Here is a 20,088-nt window from a genome sequence, read left to right as displayed (position 1 = left end):
TGGTCAAGCGTCACACGGAAGCCATTTGTACTTGGAAGCCCCAAAAGGTGTTGCTGACGTCAACGCGTTGCCGCCTCGGGGTCGCCGAAAGGCCGTGAAAACACGGCAGCAACGGCCCCCATTGCACACCCCCGCACGTGCGCACGTACGCACAAACAAACGCCTCCGTCCTTCCACCGATGCGTCACGAGCGTCTCACCGCTTGGCAACAAGCCTCCCGAAGCAAACAAATGCAAAACACCGCCGCTGATTTGCCTTCACGCTCCAAATGCGGTTCTTTGGGAAACGGCTTCAAACAAAAAGCCACTTGGTGTCTCTTTTGCATTTGGGGGCACAAATGAAGACGTGCGTCGGCGCAAGGCCAAAACTCCACGTCTTGTCTTTCCTCATTTGTTCAGAAAGCCACTTCCGAGGCCGAAGAATCCGACGGGCAGGAGCTAAAGCCGGATTTCGACGCTTCCGAGAATCCCGACTCTGACGGCGTCGCTATGGAAACCGCCGAGCTACCGGAAGCCGAGACGGACGGCGGCGGGGACGTCGTCGCCGCGGCCCCTTCCGACATCGATCGCGGGCCGAGAAGTCCGACAGCGACGCCGGCGGATTCGGACGACGACGAATCGAGCGGCGGCCGCTTCCCAAGCGACCCGGCCTCGCCCGGCAGCGGCGCCGTCCGGGAAGAGGGGGAAGCCGTCGCGTCGGAGGAAGGAGGCGAGGGGCTCCGACCGAACGAGTCCGTCGCTTCTTCCGTGTCCGACGCGCTCTCCGGTGCCGAAAGCGTTTGCGAAAGCGAGGCCCACCGGTGCACGGAGCGAGGGGGGGATCTGGAGCGCCACGGGGGGGCTCTCCGACCGTACCCCGATGAGGAAGATGAACCCGACTGCGCCGAAACGTGGAACCCACAAGTCCCCGGGGAGCCCCCGGAGCCGCCGCTTCCCCGGGGAGTCGCGGGAGAGGAGGCTCTGTCGGACGTATCGAGCGAGTCCTGCCCCGACCCGGCCCCCGACGACGTGGACGAGTGCCTCCGAGTGGAAATCGCAGCCGCCTCCTCCGACAGTGAGACGGATGAAAAATGGAGGGCCGTCTTTTCCTCCTCCATCAACAAAGAAGACGACGACTCCTATCTGGACGCTCTCAACTTAAGCGCACGGGAGCTCTTTGTGCAGAAAGTCGAAGCGACGGACTCGGAAGAGCGAGGGGACGATGGCGAGGCGCGACCGAGCCCGCCAGAAGCGGAAGGGCGGCCAGAGGCCTCGTCCCCGCTGCCGATCGACATCCCCGAGGGGGAAGAGCGAGGCGGGAGAGCCTGGCGCGACGACCCCGGCGCTCTGGGGCCGCACGCGTGCCGCGCCCGGGATCCCGACAGGAGGCTCCCCAAAGACTTCTGCGTGATCCAAGAGACGGCGAGCGACAACGTCAGCACGGAGCACGTCGACTTCCAGTCGGCGCGCGAGCAGTGGCGGGCGATGGAAGAGCAAAGTAACAATAAGGCGCTGCTGCCCGCCGCCCGCCAGCCCGACCCCCGCGCCGGCCGCGCTCGCACGTACGCGCCGGTGCGAAATATGGAGAGAGGCGACGGGTGGGCCCGGGAGGCGGAGCCCTCCGCCCCGCAATTCAGCCCGTGCTCGGAAGACTCCGGCTTGGACGATTCCACTCCCAGGTCTCCCGACGACGAGGCGGAAACGCCGCTCCGGAGGGAGGCGGGCCCGTCGGCCGGCGCCCCGCCCCCCGCCGCGCCCTCCTTGGTCATCACGCCCTCTCCCGCCAGGGAGCCGCCGAGAGAGGAGCCCGGGGCGATGGCGGCGGGTCGCGGCCAGCGGCGCCCCGAGGACCTCGCGGTGCCAGAGACCTCTGACGCGATTGTTCGCAGCGCTTCCGAGTTCTCGCTGGACAGAGCCTGCCAGCCCCAAGAGAAAATGTTCCCCAGCAACCCCTTCTTCAAGCTGCGTTCGCGAAGCAGTGTGTCTCTGGTGGACGAGGAGGTGCGAGCGGTGCGGCGACGAGAGGAAGAGCTGCGCGAGGAGAGGGCCCGTCTCTATGGCCGCGGCCGGCCCGCCGACAAAAGGATGCCGTCCAACAAATCGGCCGCCTTGTCGCTGGACCGCCCGGGTAAGCCCGCCAACCCGTCTTGCGGACTGGTCCTCAACGCTTTGGGTGGCTTCTTTTGCTTTTTCTTACAGCTTCATCGCCAATGAAGTGCAAGTCGTCGCCATCGTCGCCCATGAAAACGGCCAAAATGGATCGCTCCGCTCTGTCCTGCGATCACAGAGTAAGCCCCGGCGAAGGCCTTTTGTTCCACCGCTGTGTTTTTGTTTTTCAAAGAAACGGTCAATGATGGCCTTTGAAGGGGACGACGTAACCGCGGGTCTTTGTCAGTTTCCAGTGGGCTGCGCCGTGGGAAGACGCAAGAGCGCCATGGCTCTGCGCTGGGAGGCGGGCTGCTTCGCCAAAAACGACTGACGGGGGAAACGGCGAGACGTCCCGGTGGGAAGGATGCCCCCGCTGCCGATTGCTCCGCTTGATTTTCCGGCATCCGTTCAATGTTTGGGTCTTGATTGAAATAAGCCACGATGGTCCAAAGGCCTCTCTGTCAGCGTGCGCCTTCGAATGGCAGCAAAGCGGGAATTCTTCGATTTCAAATAAATGAGGCTCCTCGGTTCACTTCGTTGCGGTTCCGCTCCCACTCGCGCGCGGCTCTGCTGTTGCGTATCCGCACCGGCGAATGAGGCGTCGACGTTTGCGAGCGAGTGCACCTTAGCGGCGAGCCTTTTTGCATTTTTCTGGAGTCTCGGGTCTGACGAAGACGTCGTGAGGAATCGGAAGGAGGAAAATGCGCATCCTTGTTCGCTAAGCTGATGTGGCAGGTCTCGGCCAAAAGGCGGCGCGCTAGAGGTGCCGTGGTCTTAACGCGCTGCGCAAAGGGGCGCAGTAGTTTGTCCCTTGCTTTTTGTCTTTTCTTCCTTCCCCGAATTGCGGCGTTTTTGCTCTCGTGGCTTTTGTAGTCGTTCGCCTTGCCGAAAAGTGCGCGCATGTGTTTTGTGTTTGTAAGCCGCCGCGGCTGCCTTCATTGTTGAAAGCTCTTTCTTGACATTTGGATGTTGCTCTGGCAGACGATACTTGAGACGCTCATGTTGCATTGTGTCCTTTTTTTGCCATTTTACGATGAGCAAAAACATGGTTCCAAACTTTTGCTCAAATGTGCCATGAGTTTTGCTTCTTTATTTCTTTTTCTAATGTCAAAGAGTGACTCTATGGTATGAGCTGTGTGTGTGTGTGTTTGTGTGTGTGTATATTCCTATGAATGAATACTCTAAGAAATTTTCAACTACTGTATTTTCATGACTAGAAGGCGCCATTAAAAGTCTGAAATGTTCTCCAAAATGGACAGGACGCCTTATGATGCGGAGCGTCTTGTGTATGCGCTGAGTTCCAAAACCTGACTGTCAGCCGACCCGCTGTTTATATAGAGAAAAGGCGGAAGTGACTGTGGACAGGCATGCGGCAAAGAAGTCGGCCAATCAGTGAAGGGTGGGCGTGTATATTTACATATATGGCATGCGGGGAAGAAGTCCGCCAATGAGTGAAGGGTGGGCGTGTAAGTGGACGCTAAAGGGATGCCCCAAGCAGGTACCAACACCTGTATAGAGTGTGGCTATGTGCATTGTTGCAAAACAACTTCGGTTTTGGTTTCTAAGAACGCCCGAAAATAAATTCTATGTTTATATTCGAGAATATATTCTATCTATATATTCAATCGTCGTGAAAACACGGTAGGCAGCTCTGCTTGCCTCACGGATTTGATCCCAACTTTTTATTTACCAACAGCGTAAATATTCAATGTAAAGACACTCCCCCCGCCCCCATTTCCCAACAGCATGAATGAGAAGCGCAAGCTCTGTGTTTCTTGGCTTCCGGTGTTGTTTTTCCACGTCACGTTTGAAACGCGCTCAGGTTTTGCTTGCAAGTGCTCATGCTTGCCCGTGCCACTTCCGCAACAATAAAATATTGATTGGAAAATCAAGTGGCTTGTATTGTTGATCCCGAATCTGCTTGAATGGGGTTCGTGTTTAAAGGTCTTCGTTTGGTTTTTATATAGAGCGACGTATTCTCCCCTTCCTTTAGCTTTTCTTTGGGATTCCTTCTCTGAGATGTTGATTTATTTTTAGCCGATGGGGAAGTCGGATCAAAAAAGCTACGCCGGCTCGGCAAATAAGCAAGACCGACACCACGCTCCCTTTGAAGGCCCGGATGACATCATTTAATGGCATTAAATATTGTCTCGTCGCTCCCATTTGGACAATCCCAACGTTTCCGTCCTTCGCATTCGTTCTGCTTTCATTTCGGCCAAGCCAGAGTGTCCGTACGCCGCCTTGTTTCTTCCCGGAAATAAGAAGCCGTCTGGGCCGGCGCTCTTCTGCCGCCGCCCGGCCATAAAAATAGCGCCGCCCCCCCCCCGTCGCTGTTGCCATGACAACGGCCCAGCGCAAAGCCGGCTAACGTCGCTCCGCTGCGGTCGAACGTGACGTCGGGGAAATAACGGGGCTCTTGCTTTCGCTGGTAACGTTCGGCGTGTTTCGGCGGTTCTGATACCAGTATCTGTTTTGATTAGCAGCCCCCCCCACCCCTCACCAAATCTCACTCTTGTTGCGAATGGTAGAGGGACTCGCTCATTTTCATTCATTCCATCGGAGCCTCTGTCCAACGTTTGAGTTGAGTCACGTCGGCGCATGTCGAGTCAAGCTCGGTGGAGCGCCGCTCAGTCAAGATGTTGTCGCTCGCTCACCAGCGGAGTTGCAAAATAGCCCACAGGAATGAAGGCTGGGGGGAATTATTTGCCGATCGGAGCCCACCGCAAAAGAGGACGCCCGCCGACGCTCCGGCGGTCCCCGTCACTGTTTGGAACTTAAAAGTGTCTCGCTCGCCCCGCCTCCCTCCCCGAAATCCTTTTGTTCGTCTTGCCGACGAGTTTGGAAGGAAATCTCCCGTTCGCTTTTGCGAGAACTTGACAAGAGACGAAAGTCGACATCAAACCAAGTCATCTGGCACTGTGAGGGAACGGTCGGCATTGAGCAAAAACGTAACGGGGGTGGGGTGGTGGGGGGGGGGGGTGGATCGCGTGGGAATTTCCTTCCTCATAAAAAACAAACTGTCCACGTTTCCTCGACAGCAAAGAAGCAAGATACCCATCTGGCTTGCGTATTACTTCTTGAAGGGCGTCAGTCTGCTGATGTTGTGCCAGAAGGTGGAGGCTTTGCGCTTGGGTTCCTCCAGCACCAAGACGCGGCACGGCGGCAAGGCCGCGGCGAGGGCCGGCTCTTTGGCTCTCGGCACAAAGTCGCGGTACGCTCCGCTCACCGCTGAGGAAACGCAGGGAGAAGATCAAACGGGACTGCCGCCGTCATCGACGCGGTCCTATCGGCGTGCGCCCGAGTACCTTTGGGTTTGCCGGCCGGACGGCTTTTGCGGGCGTTGGCGATGGCCTGTTTTTTCTGCTCTTCGGTGAGCGCAAAACCTTTGGAGAGAAAAAGACGCAGGTTACCTTCCGGATCGAAGCGCCGCATTCGTGCATTGCCGGCTTGTCGGGGTTTCTTTTAGCTTGGCCCCTGAAGTGACACAGAGAACCAGAAAAGAATTTTTGAGAAAGAACATTGGCATAGCCGGACTTTGTTTTTCATATCTCCGTGTCACTTTTGGGGGCCGCGCACTCGATCGATGTTCTCGTCCGCTCGCGTGAGCATTCTTTACGCGACAAAGAGCGGAGCGGACATGCGGGGCATCCGACCTGTCTCCCGGTCGGACCGGACTCGCCTCCTCTCTTCGGCGAAGGCTCGAAGCCAGCGCTCTTTCTGCTCGGGCTTCTTGGCGCACAGGAGGTGCACCTCTTCGCCGGACGGCCATCGCAGCCGCAGTGTGTTTTTCACGCTGACGTTAAAGTGATTCTCCTTGCCGTCCCGGACATCTGTGATCTCCATGCGGTCCGTGTCCAGCCGGCCTTTGTAATAGAGCGTGTCCCGGCGCAGGAGATCCTAGGAGGAGTCGCGGGAAAACTGCGTTTCATCACAAGAGCGGATCCGTCTCCTTCCAAAGTGCATTTTTGATTTTCAACGTTGTACGAGTCCATTCCGCAAAAGGGCGAGCGAGATGCGACCGAGGCCGAGAACCGTCGCTCTTTTCTCACCTCTGCCCCCACCCCCCCCCCGTCCCCCCTCCCTCGATTTGACCGGTTGGCCTCCACGCCGGGGCTAGGCAACTCGAAAGGCGAGAGCGGCGTTGCGACCTTTTTGCAATAGACGATCTGATGGTCAAAGAGGAAAAACATTCTCTGTTGACTCCTGGCGTGCGGCGGAGACACTTTGGTCAACTCTCCCGAGAAGATGAGATGGGAGCTCCTGCTCAATACGTCCGCGCCCTGCGCAGAGAGAAAAGGGCTCCAGAAAGCGCGGCGCTTGCCCGCATCCCTCGCGGCGCCTACCTCCCAGCCCTCGATGGAGCCCTGCCAGCGGGCGATCTTCTCCAGGTTCTCCAGGCGCCGCTTCCTCTCGTTGATGAGCCTGGCCACGTTCCTCATGGCGTCGAGGGCGGCCTCCACGTCTTGGTACTCCCTGCCGATCACAGCCGCAGTGCGCGCTTCGTGACCCGGCCGGCCGGCCGGGCGGGCGCCCGTCTTCGCGCGAAGCTCACCTGTGGCCCGGGTTGGTGTACTTGAGCAGCTCGGCCAGCTGCAAGGGATACTTGCAGATCTTCTGAACCGGCGTGAGCAAGAAGCCATCCAGGGAGATGTCGATCATCTTCCGGAGGAGTCGACAGGCCTCGAAGAACAACACGTACTTGCTCGCCTTCATGAGCGCAGAGAGCTGGACGCAGGCGTTCGGGTGGTTGTTGCAGTACTCGGAATAGATCTGAAAGTGGACTTGCTGCGCGCACGAGACGGCAGCGGGACCGCTTAGCGGTTGGCCTCGGACCGGTTAGCTCGAAGGCCGCACCCGCGCCCTCCCCTCGCCAGACGCGCTTACGCCTTCCAGGAAGCAGCAACCGATCTCGCTCAGGTGGGGTCGCTCCTTGTCGTACTGCTTCTCCAGGATCCGCAGGAACTTTCTCTGGAACTCGTAGATCTCTTCCACGTTGCCGAAGATGCCGCCGAGCTGCTCCTCCGTAAACATGTCCGTCCTCCTGCGGCATTGCTTGATGTAACCCTGCGCGACAAACGGAAAAAACCGGCCATCGCTCGGGGCGAAAGGAGCCGATCGGAAGAGCGCTAAACCGCCGCGCTTTTCCCGCCATTCGCGTCTTCTCCGGGAAGGCCGAGGGGCGGCCCCCTCGGACGATGAAGCCGACCTCGCAGATGTCCTTCAGGTGATGGATGTAATCTCGCTCCGTGCTCATGATCTCTTTGACAACGTTGGCCCTCATCCGCTCCTTGCCGGGCAGCCCGGGTCCCGAGTACCATCCGAGTCCCGGCCGTTCTTTGCCCCCGGCCCGTTCGTCCGCCTCCGGGTGGGCTTTCAAGTCCTCTGTGGGCTCGTCCTGGTTCACACGCAACTAGCGGGGGAGTCGGGAGGAAAAGACGAGGACATTCTGGAGTTTTCTGGAGTCACAGTAGAAATCCCCCCCCCCATCCCCCATCACTCACCCGAACAAAGCAAGCCGGAAACCATCCCTCGCTGTCCACCATGCGGCCCCACCACCACTCCTTGTCGGTGGCGTCCACCACTTGGATGAGGTCGCCGGCCTTGAAGCCGAGCTCTCGCTCATCCATGGTGACGTGATCCCAGAGCGCCTCGGCGTACACCGCGTTGCCGTCGCCGATGAGCTGCAGTAAATCGGTTCAACTTTACTCAATCGCTTGATGGGATGGCTCATTTAAATGTGCCGTGACTGGCTCACTAAATGATTGTTGTTGTTTTTTTTAAAAATCCATTTACACCATACAACATAAGGAAAAGAGGGCGGCCCGGTAGTCCAGTGGTTAGCACGTCGGCTTCACAGTGCAGAGGTACCGGGTTCGATTCCAGCTCCGGCCTCCCTGTGTGGAGTTTGCATGTTCTCCCCGGGCCTGCGTGGGTTTTCTCTGGGTGCTCCGGTTTCCTCCCACATTCCAAAAACACGCATGGCAGGCTGATTGAACAGGCTAAATTGTCCCTAGGTGTGAGCGAGCATGGTTATTCGTCTCTATGTGCCCTGCGATTGGCTGGCAACCGACTCAGGGTGTCCCCCGCCTACTGCCCGGAGACGGCTGGAATGGGCTCCAGCACCCCCCGCGACCCTAGTGAGGATAAAGCGGCTCAGAAGATGAATGAATGAATGAACATAAGGAAAAGATAATGACATTCAACCCCCCCCCCCCCCTCCCTTAGTGGCCCTATTTCTGATTTGCTAACAAAATGACCACAGAAGACAAACAGCTTTTTTTTATTATTGTTTAGAGACATGAAATCAAGTCTGAACTGATATTCACTTTCCCCTTTTCCGGGAGTCCCACAAGTACGACGGCGTATCGCTCATCTTGGGAGAAAAAGTCACCAGCGCTCGGAGACAAATGAGTGGACAAGAGCAGCCCTCCGAGAAATAATTTCAAATGCTTTGCAGCGATTGTTCCATGTTCGAAAAGAGGGCCCACTTGCGCCGTCTGTGAAAATGGAAATTGGGATTTTGCTTGGGGAAGAAGGCGACGTCGAGGCGTTGTTGTTGTTGTCGAGGGGATATCCGTGGCCACGAAGAGGGTTGCTACGGCCGGAACTGTCAGATGCTCGAGGCGTTGTGAGCGGACGCCGCCAGTCGTCCCGTTGTGACCGTCGCCCCTCTGGCGCGCTGAGCGAAGCAAGCGCCCCCGGGATCTCTCGCTTGACGGCCGTCCCGCGTTGAAGGGGAAAACGTGTCGTTTGGCTTTGAAATCTCTTTCAAGGCCAGGCCTGGAATTTTTTCGGACACGGGCTCTTGTGAGCCGCCGTGACGTTTTGTCACCTTAGGAAAGGCAGAAGATGAATCAAACATAGCAAGGTTCGTCATCCATACCACCAGATGGAGACAAAGCACCCCCCCTCCAAAAGGTAGTCGCATCACTTCAAAATGTAGTGACGGCTTGAGATACGAGTCCTTGTCCCGAAACGCAAGCATCAAGTGGAGATCCGAGTGCACTTGAGCCCCCGCCTCAAGATGGCGCCAGCCAACTTGACTTCATCTGCTCACCGCCAGTTCACATTTGCCAGAAGGACAATATTATGACTGTCTTTTTTTTCTTCTTTGTCGAGCGACAGCAATTTCCGATGAAAAAAGACATCCAAATGAATGAGTCGTCGTCGCACGGTAGTTTGAACGAGGAATGCCTCAAAAGGCAGGTTTCGGGGAACCACTGTCGTTCCACGGATGCCACAAGATGGCGGCAAAGCACAACATGATTTCTTTGCACCGAGATGGCGCTAACGTCCTGCTTTGCTTTGGCCTGGGTGCTCGCTTTTCAGCAAATAACGGCGGACGTGTGAAGAGATGAACTTGAGATAGTTACAACAATGCGCTGATATCTGATGGGAATAGATTTCTTCCTCGCCGCTGCTTTTGGTGTTCGGATGATTCCGAGGCCGCACTTTGTTTTTAACAGCTCTGAACGGGTAAGAAAAGAAAACCTGTGAGTGACGTTGAGCATTTGCCAGTGAAAAAAATGTCTGGGCAAATAGTAGACTGGGTCGGCCAAGCGTTTCTCTTGCGCCGCGTGGCCCCCATTTTGGATAGCCATCACACCCGGAAGGTGAGCTGCCTCAAAAAGGCAGCCGGCCCCTCCTTCATGGTGCCGCGCTCGGCTCGGGCGGCGTCCTCCCCCTCCTCCTACTGGAAAGCCAACAGGAACATGAGCACCACGTTGATGATGATGAGCAGCATCATGATGAAGAAAACGACCACTTTTTGCGTCTCGGGAGGGAGGTTGCAGCGCAGCACGGTGTTGACGAATCCCATCCGCTGCCTGCTCCACCTCCCCGGAGTGCCGCCGCCACCGCCCCGAGCCATCGGTTGCGCGGCGTCCTCGTCTTCCGGCTCGGGGGCTCCGCGCCTCCTCCGTCCGCCGCCCCCCAGCACCGAGCCCCCGCACCACAGCGCCTGCTCGAGGCCCTCTTCTCGTCCGCCTTTGCCGTCGGGCCCCGACGGCGCTCTCCTCCCCCTCCCGGTTGTGGCCGCCGCCGCCTCTTCTTCTCCTCCTGCCACTTTGACGCCGCTCGGCGACGGTGAGCGCGTTGCGCGACTGTTTGCGGCGCGACGCGCGAGGCGGTCCCTCCTTTTTCCTCTCCTCCCGCACCACTTCTCCTGGCGTCCCCCCGGATGCTCAAAATATCAGGACAGACGGCAAAAAGGGATGCTGGGTTTTGACCGTCGCTGCTCATATCTCCCGCGACCGTCCATCATGCGTGTCTCTCTTCTCGTGTCGGGGCGCTATTCCTCTTCCCATCGCGGGGACACCGCCCCAATCCAAAAAGGATCGCCCACCGTGCTTTTCCCGGTCAAAAGGAGGCTCTGCGCTCTGGCGAGAGAAGCTCCGTCCGAGCCCTCCAGGATCGCCTTTCTCCAGTGCTTTCTTTTTCTGCGCACGCCCTCGCAGAGCCAGCAGCCAATCAGCACAGAGAGAGCGCGAGAGCGTGGCGGCCCACCCTGCGCCCGAGCGAGCCCTGAAGAGGGAGAGGCGGGAGGAGGGCTGCGTTGTCGGGCAGAGAGTTGCATCCGTGGCTCCGACGGAGGAGAGTGACGATGGAGCCGCTCACCGTCAAATCTTCGCCAACCGCTTTTTGTGTCCCGCCGTCTTGACGTGAAACCAGCCCCCCCCACCAAAAAATGGCCATACAAAAACACCCCATCACCTACAACTCCACTTTCAATATATTTAGCGTGTTGTCGACTAGAGCCCCCCCCCCCCCACACACACACACATCAGAAAAATCTCCCGTCGGGGATGCAACAGCAGCGAGCTACCCGCCATTCTGACAGTTGGCCGTGGTCTGCAAACCGACAGACCCGGGTGAGAATCGGGTGTTTCCGTGGCGTAGCGCAGAAAATACAGACTGCGGCAAAAATGAGGTGGAATGAGGGGAATGAAAAACGGCTCGATACGACACGGATTTCCTTCTTCTGGAACTTTCTTGAATTTCCACATAGGACACCGACAGAGGGATCATTGGCATCTCTCCCTCCCTCAGTTTGGCGAGGTCTTTTGCTCTAGCAAGAGTCGTAGGTGTCACAAATTGTTAAGGAATTATTCCGCTAGAAGTAGTAGTAGAACATTGTTAATGAATTTCATCTTGCTATGAGAACTATTGACACTAGTCTCTCTCCTGAACATCTGCTGAAGTAGTTAAAACAAAGAGTGTAGGGTGAATTTGGGGTCCTATTTGCCTTTGAGTGATTAACAGCCCCCTGGCCGTCTTCTTTTGCGTCCCCCACATCGTAAAAGTCTCTGAAGGCTGTCAAGTGCCTTCGAAGAGGAAACCTAATCTCAAGAATTGTGGACCAGCAGATATTCTCTGTACTTTGTCAAAATGCCAAGATCGAACTTTGCTTGACTTTCTTTGTTTCAGATTTTTACATAAGGGGAAGGACTGCCCGCCCCTAATTAACATAATTAACATACTATGTCTATATGTACGTGTGACTGAAGTTGCTCGGGGCTTCCTGATGAAATCTGAGACTCACAGGAGCCCGAATCGATTCGTGTTGCGTTGTGATAAACGGAAGAAAAGACTACGTGGTGTTGGGTCTTCTTCCACCTTATAGAGAGATAAAAGAACCTGTAACCAAGGAAGGGCCAAGAGCAAATTGACAGCTCCCATTCCTCAACAAAATTCAGAACCGGCTTTGACGACACGCATTGATCTCCGAGGCGCACGCGGCTCTCCCGCCGCTCCTCACTGTTATGTTTCGATTTGGTTACGTTTGGTTTTGATTCCTCATGTGCCCTCTTTTCGCCACCTGTTCTCGTTATCAGTGTTCCTTGTGTGTAACCAATTAGCTCCCTCAGCCCTTTGTGTGTTGTCCAGGTGTTTCTCGTTGTCTCGTCACTTAGCTTGTATTTAGTTCCCTGAGTTTCTGCCAGTCTTTGTTGGGTCAATGTGAGCTGTGAGTATGTTAACATACATGTGCTCCTGTCATGGTTTGTTTTCTATTGTAGTTTGGTTTGATACTTGTGATTTCCAGGGATTTTTTTTTTAGTACTTCGACTTAGTGTTTTTTCCATTGTACTACTGTGTGTATTTTTCTGTAAATACATTTTGGTCAATCCACCCTGCTCCTCCCTGCCTCCCTGCTTTTTTACAACTACCATCACGCAAAACGTGACTCACCTGCGCCGAATTTATGGGGAACGAGGGGAGCCGCCTCAACCGGCCGGGAAAGAAATCGGTCAAGCTCGCCCCCACGTCAAGGCGATTTCTATATTTTCCCTAGCTTGCCAGAAAATGGCACCGGCGCGCGCAGTTAGATGGCAGGAAAATAAGGCCCAGGGTGGCTTTCAGTCGTCACCCCGTTTCACCAAAACCCATCGGAGATTTGACATTGAACTCGAAATCCGTCGCATGAAGTCGACGTTGGAAGCAAATGTTGCGCAAGCTCCCACATCTGACCGACGCTAAATGCGAGCGGGCGACCGCTTCCCGTGCGAACCGGCAGTTAACGTGATCTTTTTCCCAGCCTTCCCACGAGCAACGGGACTTGGTTGGCAAGTTTACCGGGAACTGTTTTGCAAACATTTGTGAGGGATTTAGAGCAATCAATAGTTCACTATGACGGAGTGGACGCGTAATGCTTTTCGACATGCGACTCCACGCAGCATGAAAATGGCGAAACAAGCGTCAACATTGACTCCTTGGCTGCTTCTGTCTTCACTGCTTCAGTCTGCAGTGAAGACAGACAAACGTCACGGTCCAGGAGTCACTGAAAACTGATCGCGGGGCGTCCGGAAGGAGCGCTTGGCCTACGACGACGGGGCGGACGCGCCACAAAGGTGTTCGCCAGGAGGACGGACTTGAGTTCCTTCGCTTGCGGCGAATGCGATGGAGAATCGGCAGATGATTGTTGAAAATTACCTCATTGACAGCCAGCTGCTCCCCGCCGCCTCCTCCCGGATGTCCGAAACAGTGAGCGGAAGCGCAAAAGTCTTCGTACGGCAAGTCTTCCTCACTCCACTCTTCTCTGGACCTGGACTTGTGGGAGGCCCCATCAGGAAGAGGCACTGCGGAGTCAAACGGGGAGGATGGGACCGGAGGAAAGAAAGCCGGCGCATCGCAGTGCGAGCAAACGGCCACCACGCGTCACGCCCGAGACTCCGAATTGCCGATGGTGCACGCGACGACCCGAGCGTCGTCGCATTCGCTCTGGACGCCCCCCCCCCCCTCATGTTTTCAGTCTCCATGCAGTGCGTCACTCGAACAGATGCTGTTCGTCATGCGATGGGGGGGGAATCCATGATGCTAGTTTTTGGTGTCCGCTCATCAAGCTAGGATTGCGCATGAAGAAAGGGTCCAAAGTGGAATTTTTCTGCTGGAGCCTGACGACTCCAACGACACGATGCTTCACTATTTGTTCCACTTAAGATAAAAGGTCATATTTGGAACAATGTTAGCCTCCGATTCTCCAATGGTGTCGGAGCTGTGAGGGGCTTTGGTATCCAGAGTGAAGCCTCCCAAGCACACGGAAGCTGCAATCACGATCCAAGTGGGGTGGTGGGTTGCTTCCAATAAAAAAGCTGATCTAATTTTACACAGCTATTATTGGCTTTTATTGGGGCCGGCATCCTCTGAAAACGCCCGCGCTTTGTGGACGCCTATCAAAGGAGCTAAAAATACTCTTGCTGTCGCGCCTCATCACGGCCCTCACCGACAAATGTCTTCGCAGTTGTGGCAAACGTGCAGCCATCGCGGGACGAAGAAAAAGGATATGCGTACGTGTGTGCGTGTAACCAGGTGAACCATACTTGGACTTTTGTCGTGAACTCTGCCTTGTTGAACAAACGTAGCGCTGTCACTTTAAGAGTAGCGCCGGATCAAATCCCGTGGGAATGCGTAGCGAAAGTGAGACTTCGATTTGTGAAGGAGGATCGTCTCTGAGCTGCGCGTGCCGCTTTTTCCGACTTGATATAGTTGCCACCCGGGCGATTATTCAGGTCATTGGTCACTATTTTAGTTAGCATGAAGCAGGTGTTATATTTGGACGGATGATTCTGCACTTTGAAGTTTCACTGAGTTTCACTGATCTCACTGGCGGGATTGGAGGGCGTTCCCTCCAGAGCCGCAAACTTCTTCTGATCGCCATCGTTCTCCTGCTGCCTTTAAAAGCTGGCTGTCGGATGACTGATCCTCGCCATGGTTTGTCTCATTGTGTAAGTCGTGGGTTTTTTTGTTTTTCCTCAGACTTAATTTGTAGTGCTCTTTTTTGCGGTTCTCGTCATTTCCTTGTCTTTTCATGACACATGATTTACGTGATGTTTGTCCTTCTTGCTTGGTTGCCTTTAAGGGCACTCTGGCACTCTACTTGAGCAAAGTAGAGGGAACAAGCCACGCGGAAGAAGAAGAAATGGCCAAACGCCGGCGGGAAGCATTGTCGACTCGCCGAGCAAAATGACGTGGAGGAAATGGAGACATTTTTGCAGTACACGCGCAACAACTGCATCGGTTCAGGGAAGACGTTGGGCGATCTCCGAACAATCGCGCATACCGGAGGGCACATCGGTAGCAAATCCATTTCTATTTTTGAGTCTCGTTTGTCACGACGGCTCTTTTCACTTTCATGCAGCGCCACGTTATCATGTCTTCATTGTACGCCGGCTGGAGAGTTTGTCAAATGGCGGTCTAAAAACTCAATTTTCCAATCCAGTGCCCGCAAACACACTCTGAAGTATGGTGTGCGCTTTGGGGAACGCGTTAAGTAAACATGTTTTCCTCCTTTGGCGTTGGGATCCTGGAAACTCGAAGTTGAGTCCTCTTCAATAAAGCTAGACCATGAAGTCACGCCGGATGAATGGCTTTTCTACCATGATCTATATCCGAGAGAGCCTCTTTTTTTTCTTCTTCTTCTTCTGATTGACGCGCTGGGGCACGCTTCCCTTCCCTCCCTTCATTCTCCACACCTAAATTGTTTTCACAAATGCCAAGTCTTGTTGCGATGGCGGTGTAGAGGCGACTCCTCATCAACGCAACCGCTTCTCAGAAAGACTTTCTCAACCGTCAGTGCGGTTCATATCTGTTTTCTTTTTCTCAAGCAAATCATCCATTCCGATCTTGACTTCCTGGCTTTCTATTACAACTCATGTTCATGGTTGAAAAAGTTCAGAAATGATTGATCTCGCTCTCTTTATCGTGTGTCGCTGTGCCTCATTTATGCTCATTTGCCTTAGCTCATCGATGGCATCATATTTTTTTTTAGATTTTCTAGCTCGCTAGTCTTCTTTCGATCGATAGGATAACTGGCGCCGCGACCTCGCTTACGAACAAAATGGATGGCGCGGGAGTCCCCTCCGTCGCTTAGCAACGCTAGCGATCAACCCGTCCGTCGTTGTACTTTTGAAAACAAGTCCGCTCAACGGAAGCCAATCTCGCACTGTCGAAAGGGAGTCTGCCAGACCAAGCCAGGCTAGCGATTTCGACAATCGTCCGTCACGGCAACAAGATCGGGGCGGAGTTCGAGGCTCACCGATTGGTCGAAAGATGATCGGCAACGGCTTTGGGGCGCGGCACTTCTTGAACTGGAGAAGGCCCTTTTCATTTGCTGACGCAATGATTTCTGAGACGAAGTCGGAACGCTGCGGTTGTTTGTTTCACGTCTTACGGCGTTCATTTGTCATCGACGTGTTTTTTTTACATCCATTCGTGTTCATGCGGCGTCAGCCATTTGACAATGAACTGGCGTCGGAAGGCGCAGCTTCGTTATGTCCTTCGAGGTCACCGGGTGTCGTGACTTTGTTCTATAAGGCTGCAGCGATTGGTGCAGTGCTTCATCACTTAAGATGCTTTGCATTGGATTGTATCTCGATGGCACCGATACCCCCGCGCCCCCAAAAGCACGTCGATGTAGAAGGCTAAGCCGAGGGTTGACTGTACTGACATAATATGGATCAACCGCAGCCTGCGAGAGTGCACCTAGGACCTCATCCGGTCCGTTTTAGATCAGGTTCACCTTGAGATCCAAAGTTGCAAAGTGTAAAGGAAAGACACCCGCCCCCACCTCCCCATCTTTTCCGAAATCAGACGCAAAGTTGACCAGCACTTGCCAACCTGTTGCCTGCCGCACGCCAGTCTTTCAGACACGTCGGCTAAGAGATGAGAAGGGAGTGAAGTTTCAAGTTTGGAATGGCGATTGAAAGCGAGAGAAAGGCGTGATGGGCATTTCTTTACCTGCGGTGGAGCGGAGACTCTCCAAGCTCCAATAGCGAGACGGGACACCCCTCAAAGTGCCGCTCGGGCTACCGTCGAATCCCCCGATGCGTCCGGCCACCCCGAGCCCGGTGTCCGCCGCGCTGTCCGTAGTCGCGCTCGTCAGCGATGCTCCGTGACCGTCGGAGCCACCGCAAGCGTCCTTGGGCGGGGGGGCGCTCCCTTCTGAGTTTTGATGGGTCCGCATTTTGATGCGGGGAGGGAATCGTAACGAGCGATGCGAAATCAAGCGGGGCGGCCCAACGAGTCCACCACCGTGGAGACGAGAGGTAAGCTTCAGCTGTCGCCTTGATTATTTCGACTGGCGTGCGTAGAACAAGGCTTGGAGCCATCCATCCTGGCTTTCATTCCGCTCACTGCTCCTGTGTGTCTCTCCACCCTATTTGCACACTGCCCTCCCTCTCTCTCTACTGCTACTCTCGCTCCCCTCTCTCTGCTTGTCGAAGTGGTATAGCATGACATCACCGGGGTATTCACAGGGGTTTTCTGAGGCTCGATGATGTCAATGGCTGGCGCATAAAAACGCCAACGCCAAGGGGGCGACCGGTGCGGCTTTCCTCGGGGAGATTCACAGACCACGTTTGTTTTGAATACTTCCGCCAGCCCCAATTGAGAGCGGCGTGACTACGTTGTGCCACGACACGCGATTCAATCGAGTGAGTCAAGGATTAGATACTTACAAAAGTTTGAGAAGCGCCTTCTCCGGCCTAGACGATCCAGACCAATCGGGGTGCTCCGTGAGAAAGCGTGATCCTTGTGCCATCGAGAGGAAGAGGAAAAATCCTCATGGGTTGCAGCGGTAACACTGCTGGGCTGTCAGAAGGAGAAAAGCATTTGCTCACCACCGTCATCCTCAAAGCTTTTCCCCCGTGTTGCGGCCAGCGTCACAGTTACCTTTGCGTTTAAGGTCGCGGCTCTGTTTGCGTTCGGCTCCGTTTTTTCACCGACGTCGACGCAAACTCGATCGCGACTCGATTGCTGTTGCTTTTGTGCTAATTTGGTCGGAAAGCCTCGGTAATCGATTGAACACGCGTCTTCGGCGCCGAACTCCAAAGGAGTAGCAGAATGGCCCGAGTTGTTCTGGCGTTTTATGAGCCGGCGCGTGGCGAAGACCTTCCTCCCGTGGTTGTGCTGAAGCGAAAGTGCTTTCAGCCTTCTGCTTTTACTTTGAGGGGGGCAGAAGTCTTCGGGGACGTCCTCCGATCCCACCGGGCCACCCAGAGAATCTTTCGACTCTTGACGAAGATCTGAAATCGTCCTCGACTCGCTCCGGGATTCCCGAGTGTAACCTCCCGCCATTCTTTTCGGGCTCACTTTGAAGACTTTGTCAACTGAGCCGGCATCTTCCATTCGAGATCCTTTACATCGTTGAGGGGGTCCTTCGAGGCATTCTTTTGGCTGAGGGCGGAAAAAGAAGACACAAGTGGTATTAGTGCCCTTCAGGATCCTTCCGCTCGACTCCGCGCCCACCCGCCAAAATGTACTCGACGGTTGCGTATTTGAAGGAACTTGACGGGGATTCCTTCCGCGTCCCAAAAGCATGCACGCGAATAGCTTGTGAAATTGCAGCCGGCGATCGGCGACGGAGCTCACCCCGCCACCTGAGAACAAGCGGCACGGAAAATAGACGGCTTTCAAATCCTGTTTTTTCGTGGAAATGCGGCATATGGGCTCTATCGCTCCCAAAATACAAAACAAAACAAAGGTTAGGAGTCGACGTGCCGCTTCTCCAAACCAACTCTCCGGTGTGCCAAACCGCTGCGTCGCAGTGCCGAGGTTACGGGTTGGAAAGTCATGGCCAATTTGGCGACAGTCTGTCAGTTATCAGCGAGGTTCGCGACACCGTATCGTGAGCGCAACAAAAAAAGCAATCTCGAGCAAGAAAGCCATGAATCCATTTGTGTCCTTAGCATGGCAGTTATCGATGGTTTTTCAATTCCGTACTGCCAAAGGGAAGCACGGAAAGACTCGATAGTACTGCTCCACCATTGACTGGGACGTCTGGTTCCCTAACTTCAGTAATGAGTCTCTTTGTTTTCTTTTTTCTTTTTCCACAGATAACGCCGGTTGTGTCGGCTCCATCAAGCACTGATCTAAATCTCGCTGAATCGTCCATCAAGTGCGGTGTCACGTTACGCACGAAGCAGGAAAAGGGAACTGCTTCGTACGTAACGGAGAAAACGAAAATAAACAGATCCCCGAAATAGCAGATACCGACAAGGACTTTGTAAAAACAGTAACATTTATTCCAAACAAAAATCCTGTCTAATAAACAACAGAAAACGCTGGTCAAAGAACGATAGTCAGGAAATAAGAAAACGCGACAACAGAAAACGCCGGCAAAAAAGAGAACCAGGAAATAAGAAAACGCGACAACAGAAAACGCAAAAAACGGCAAGGAATGTATCATAACACATACTTGTTCACGCACGATAATATAAATATTCCCTTGGGACGACGATAATGTAACTAACTGTGAATGGTATCGAACAATAATTTGCGAAATATGTGCAACAGCAGTGGCACAGCATGTAATAAATACTCCGGCAATGAGTCAACCGCCGGAGCGCCGAGATAAGCAGGTGCAATCACCGACAAATAGGCAGCAGGTTTGCAGGCGGCAAAAATGGAACCCTGCCACCTGCTGCCAATTTCGGAACATGACATGCGGAGTGGCCCGTCCAGGTCGGGGATGAGAAGCTTCTCCGTCATTCAGGAGAGACTCGGAGTAGGACCCGAATGGAGGCCCGACCCGACCCCGGATGAGCGGAAGACGGATGGATGGACAAATGGATGAACCGAGATGCTTTAGTGAAGTCCAGAAACGGCGAGCGTGGTCTTTCTTTGATTGTTTGTCAACTCCGTCATCTATTTTGGCCAAGCCCCATCGAGCCCTTTACGTTTTGAAGACGGGAGAAATCTGCTTGATTTCTTTCACTGCTGCGCCGCGCTGCCGTGGGGGCCGGTGACCCAAGAAATCCGTCAGATGACGTTGCGTCTCCAGGCTTGACGTGGAACGCTATTGCCTAGCAACAGACACCTTGCCAGTTGTTTTGCATTGGCCTGCTACGCTGTTGGGAAATGGATAGCTAGCTTATTTGACACGGAAACGTTTGTCGACATGAAATAAGGTGCCGCTTCGGACCTACTTTGAGACTTGTGCCGCATTTCCCCATTTGCAGTCCTCAAGAGCCCCTTTTTAAAAGAAATGTACTAACTCGCAATTAAATTGACCTCTTGCTTTGACTTGGGCAAGGAAAAATAGTTTGGGGGAAAAAAGTAGACTTGAAAGTGGAAAGAAAAAAAAATGTTTGTTGTAAAAATAAATCAATAAGTCGCCCATACAGTGTGTGTGTGTATCTCGATAGATAGACAGATGCATACTTACTTTTCTGCGTATCAATGTGCAAGCTGTATCCAGCACCAAGAAGTAAACGAGAGTCGAAAACCAGCTTAGCACCGCTCCCATGGTGTATCTCACACTTCATGCGCACACATCACCAAACAAGAAAAGTTCAGGTCTAAGCCATACGACATGCCTGCAGCGTTCTCTAGGCCTCAGTCGGTCCCAGTCCATCAATGCTCCAAATTTGAAAAGAGTGCTCTTTCCTTCCTCCTTCGGCCGTACACAAGGAAAAAAAACAAACGTGTCTCCACGGTAATTCTGTGATCCTCCTACAGCGGCTTAATC

General features: G+C 54.3%; 2 protein-coding genes across 6 annotated transcripts in view; one reads left to right on the top strand and one right to left on the bottom strand.

The window, feature by feature from the left end:
- The window catches only part of palmdb (palmdelphin b), a 12,670-nt gene extending 8,652 nt beyond the window's left edge, over window positions 1-4,018 (top strand). Inside the window, exons 6-8 of the mRNA XM_052054261.1 lie at window positions 399-2,106; window positions 2,178-2,266; window positions 2,374-4,018. Coding sequence (XP_051910221.1) covers window positions 399-2,106; window positions 2,178-2,266; window positions 2,374-2,457 — 1,881 coding nt within the window. The 3' untranslated portion in view covers window positions 2,458-4,018. The remainder of the gene's footprint in view (window positions 1-398; window positions 2,107-2,177; window positions 2,267-2,373) is intronic.
- LOC127593056 (rho guanine nucleotide exchange factor 4-like) lies at window positions 3,777-20,088 on the bottom strand. 5 transcript variants are annotated; one of them, XM_052054257.1, is made up of 13 exons: window positions 19,786-20,088; window positions 17,292-17,795; window positions 17,078-17,210; window positions 13,056-13,201; window positions 7,628-7,807; window positions 7,333-7,536; window positions 7,011-7,190; window positions 6,679-6,911; window positions 6,470-6,599; window positions 6,275-6,406; window positions 5,780-6,023; window positions 5,432-5,509; window positions 3,777-5,354 (listed from the first exon to the last, which is right to left on the bottom strand). In XM_052054257.1, exons 1-13 carry the CDS (start codon window positions 19,864-19,866, stop codon window positions 5,197-5,199), a joined length of 2,403 nt encoding a protein of 800 aa, XP_051910217.1. In that variant the 5' UTR covers window positions 19,867-20,088; the 3' UTR covers window positions 3,777-5,196. The 5 variants fall into 5 exon arrangements, with proteins under 5 accessions (XP_051910217.1, XP_051910216.1, XP_051910215.1 ...); XM_052054256.1 differs by having other exon boundaries at window positions 6,275-6,599; window positions 6,679-6,851; window positions 19,786-20,084; XM_052054255.1 differs by having other exon boundaries at window positions 6,275-6,599; window positions 19,786-20,081.

Source organism: Hippocampus zosterae, chromosome 20 (genome assembly GCF_025434085.1).
Source record: "Hippocampus zosterae strain Florida chromosome 20, ASM2543408v3, whole genome shotgun sequence".
NCBI lineage: Eukaryota > Metazoa > Chordata > Actinopteri > Syngnathiformes > Syngnathidae > Hippocampus > Hippocampus zosterae.
The sequence above is the reverse complement of the archived record's forward strand: the minus strand, read 5'-3'. Positions and strand labels throughout refer to the sequence as shown.

What these genes read in the sequence shown, in the direction of transcription:
- LOC127593056 (XM_052054255.1), bottom strand. Translation starts at nt 19,866, where the DNA reads ATGGGAGCGGTGCTAAGCTGGTTTTCGACTCTCGTTTACTTCTTGGTG. An exon ending in AGCAGCTGGCTGTCAATGAG is followed by an intron (nt 7,808 to 13,055) that starts GTAATTTTCAAC and finishes GATTTACTGCAG; the next exon opens with CTCATCGGCGACGGCAACGC. An exon ending in CCGGTCCGACCGGGAGACAG is followed by an intron (nt 5,510 to 5,779) that starts GTCGGATGCCCC and finishes TTCTCTCCAAAG; the next exon opens with GTTTTGCGCTCACCGAAGAG.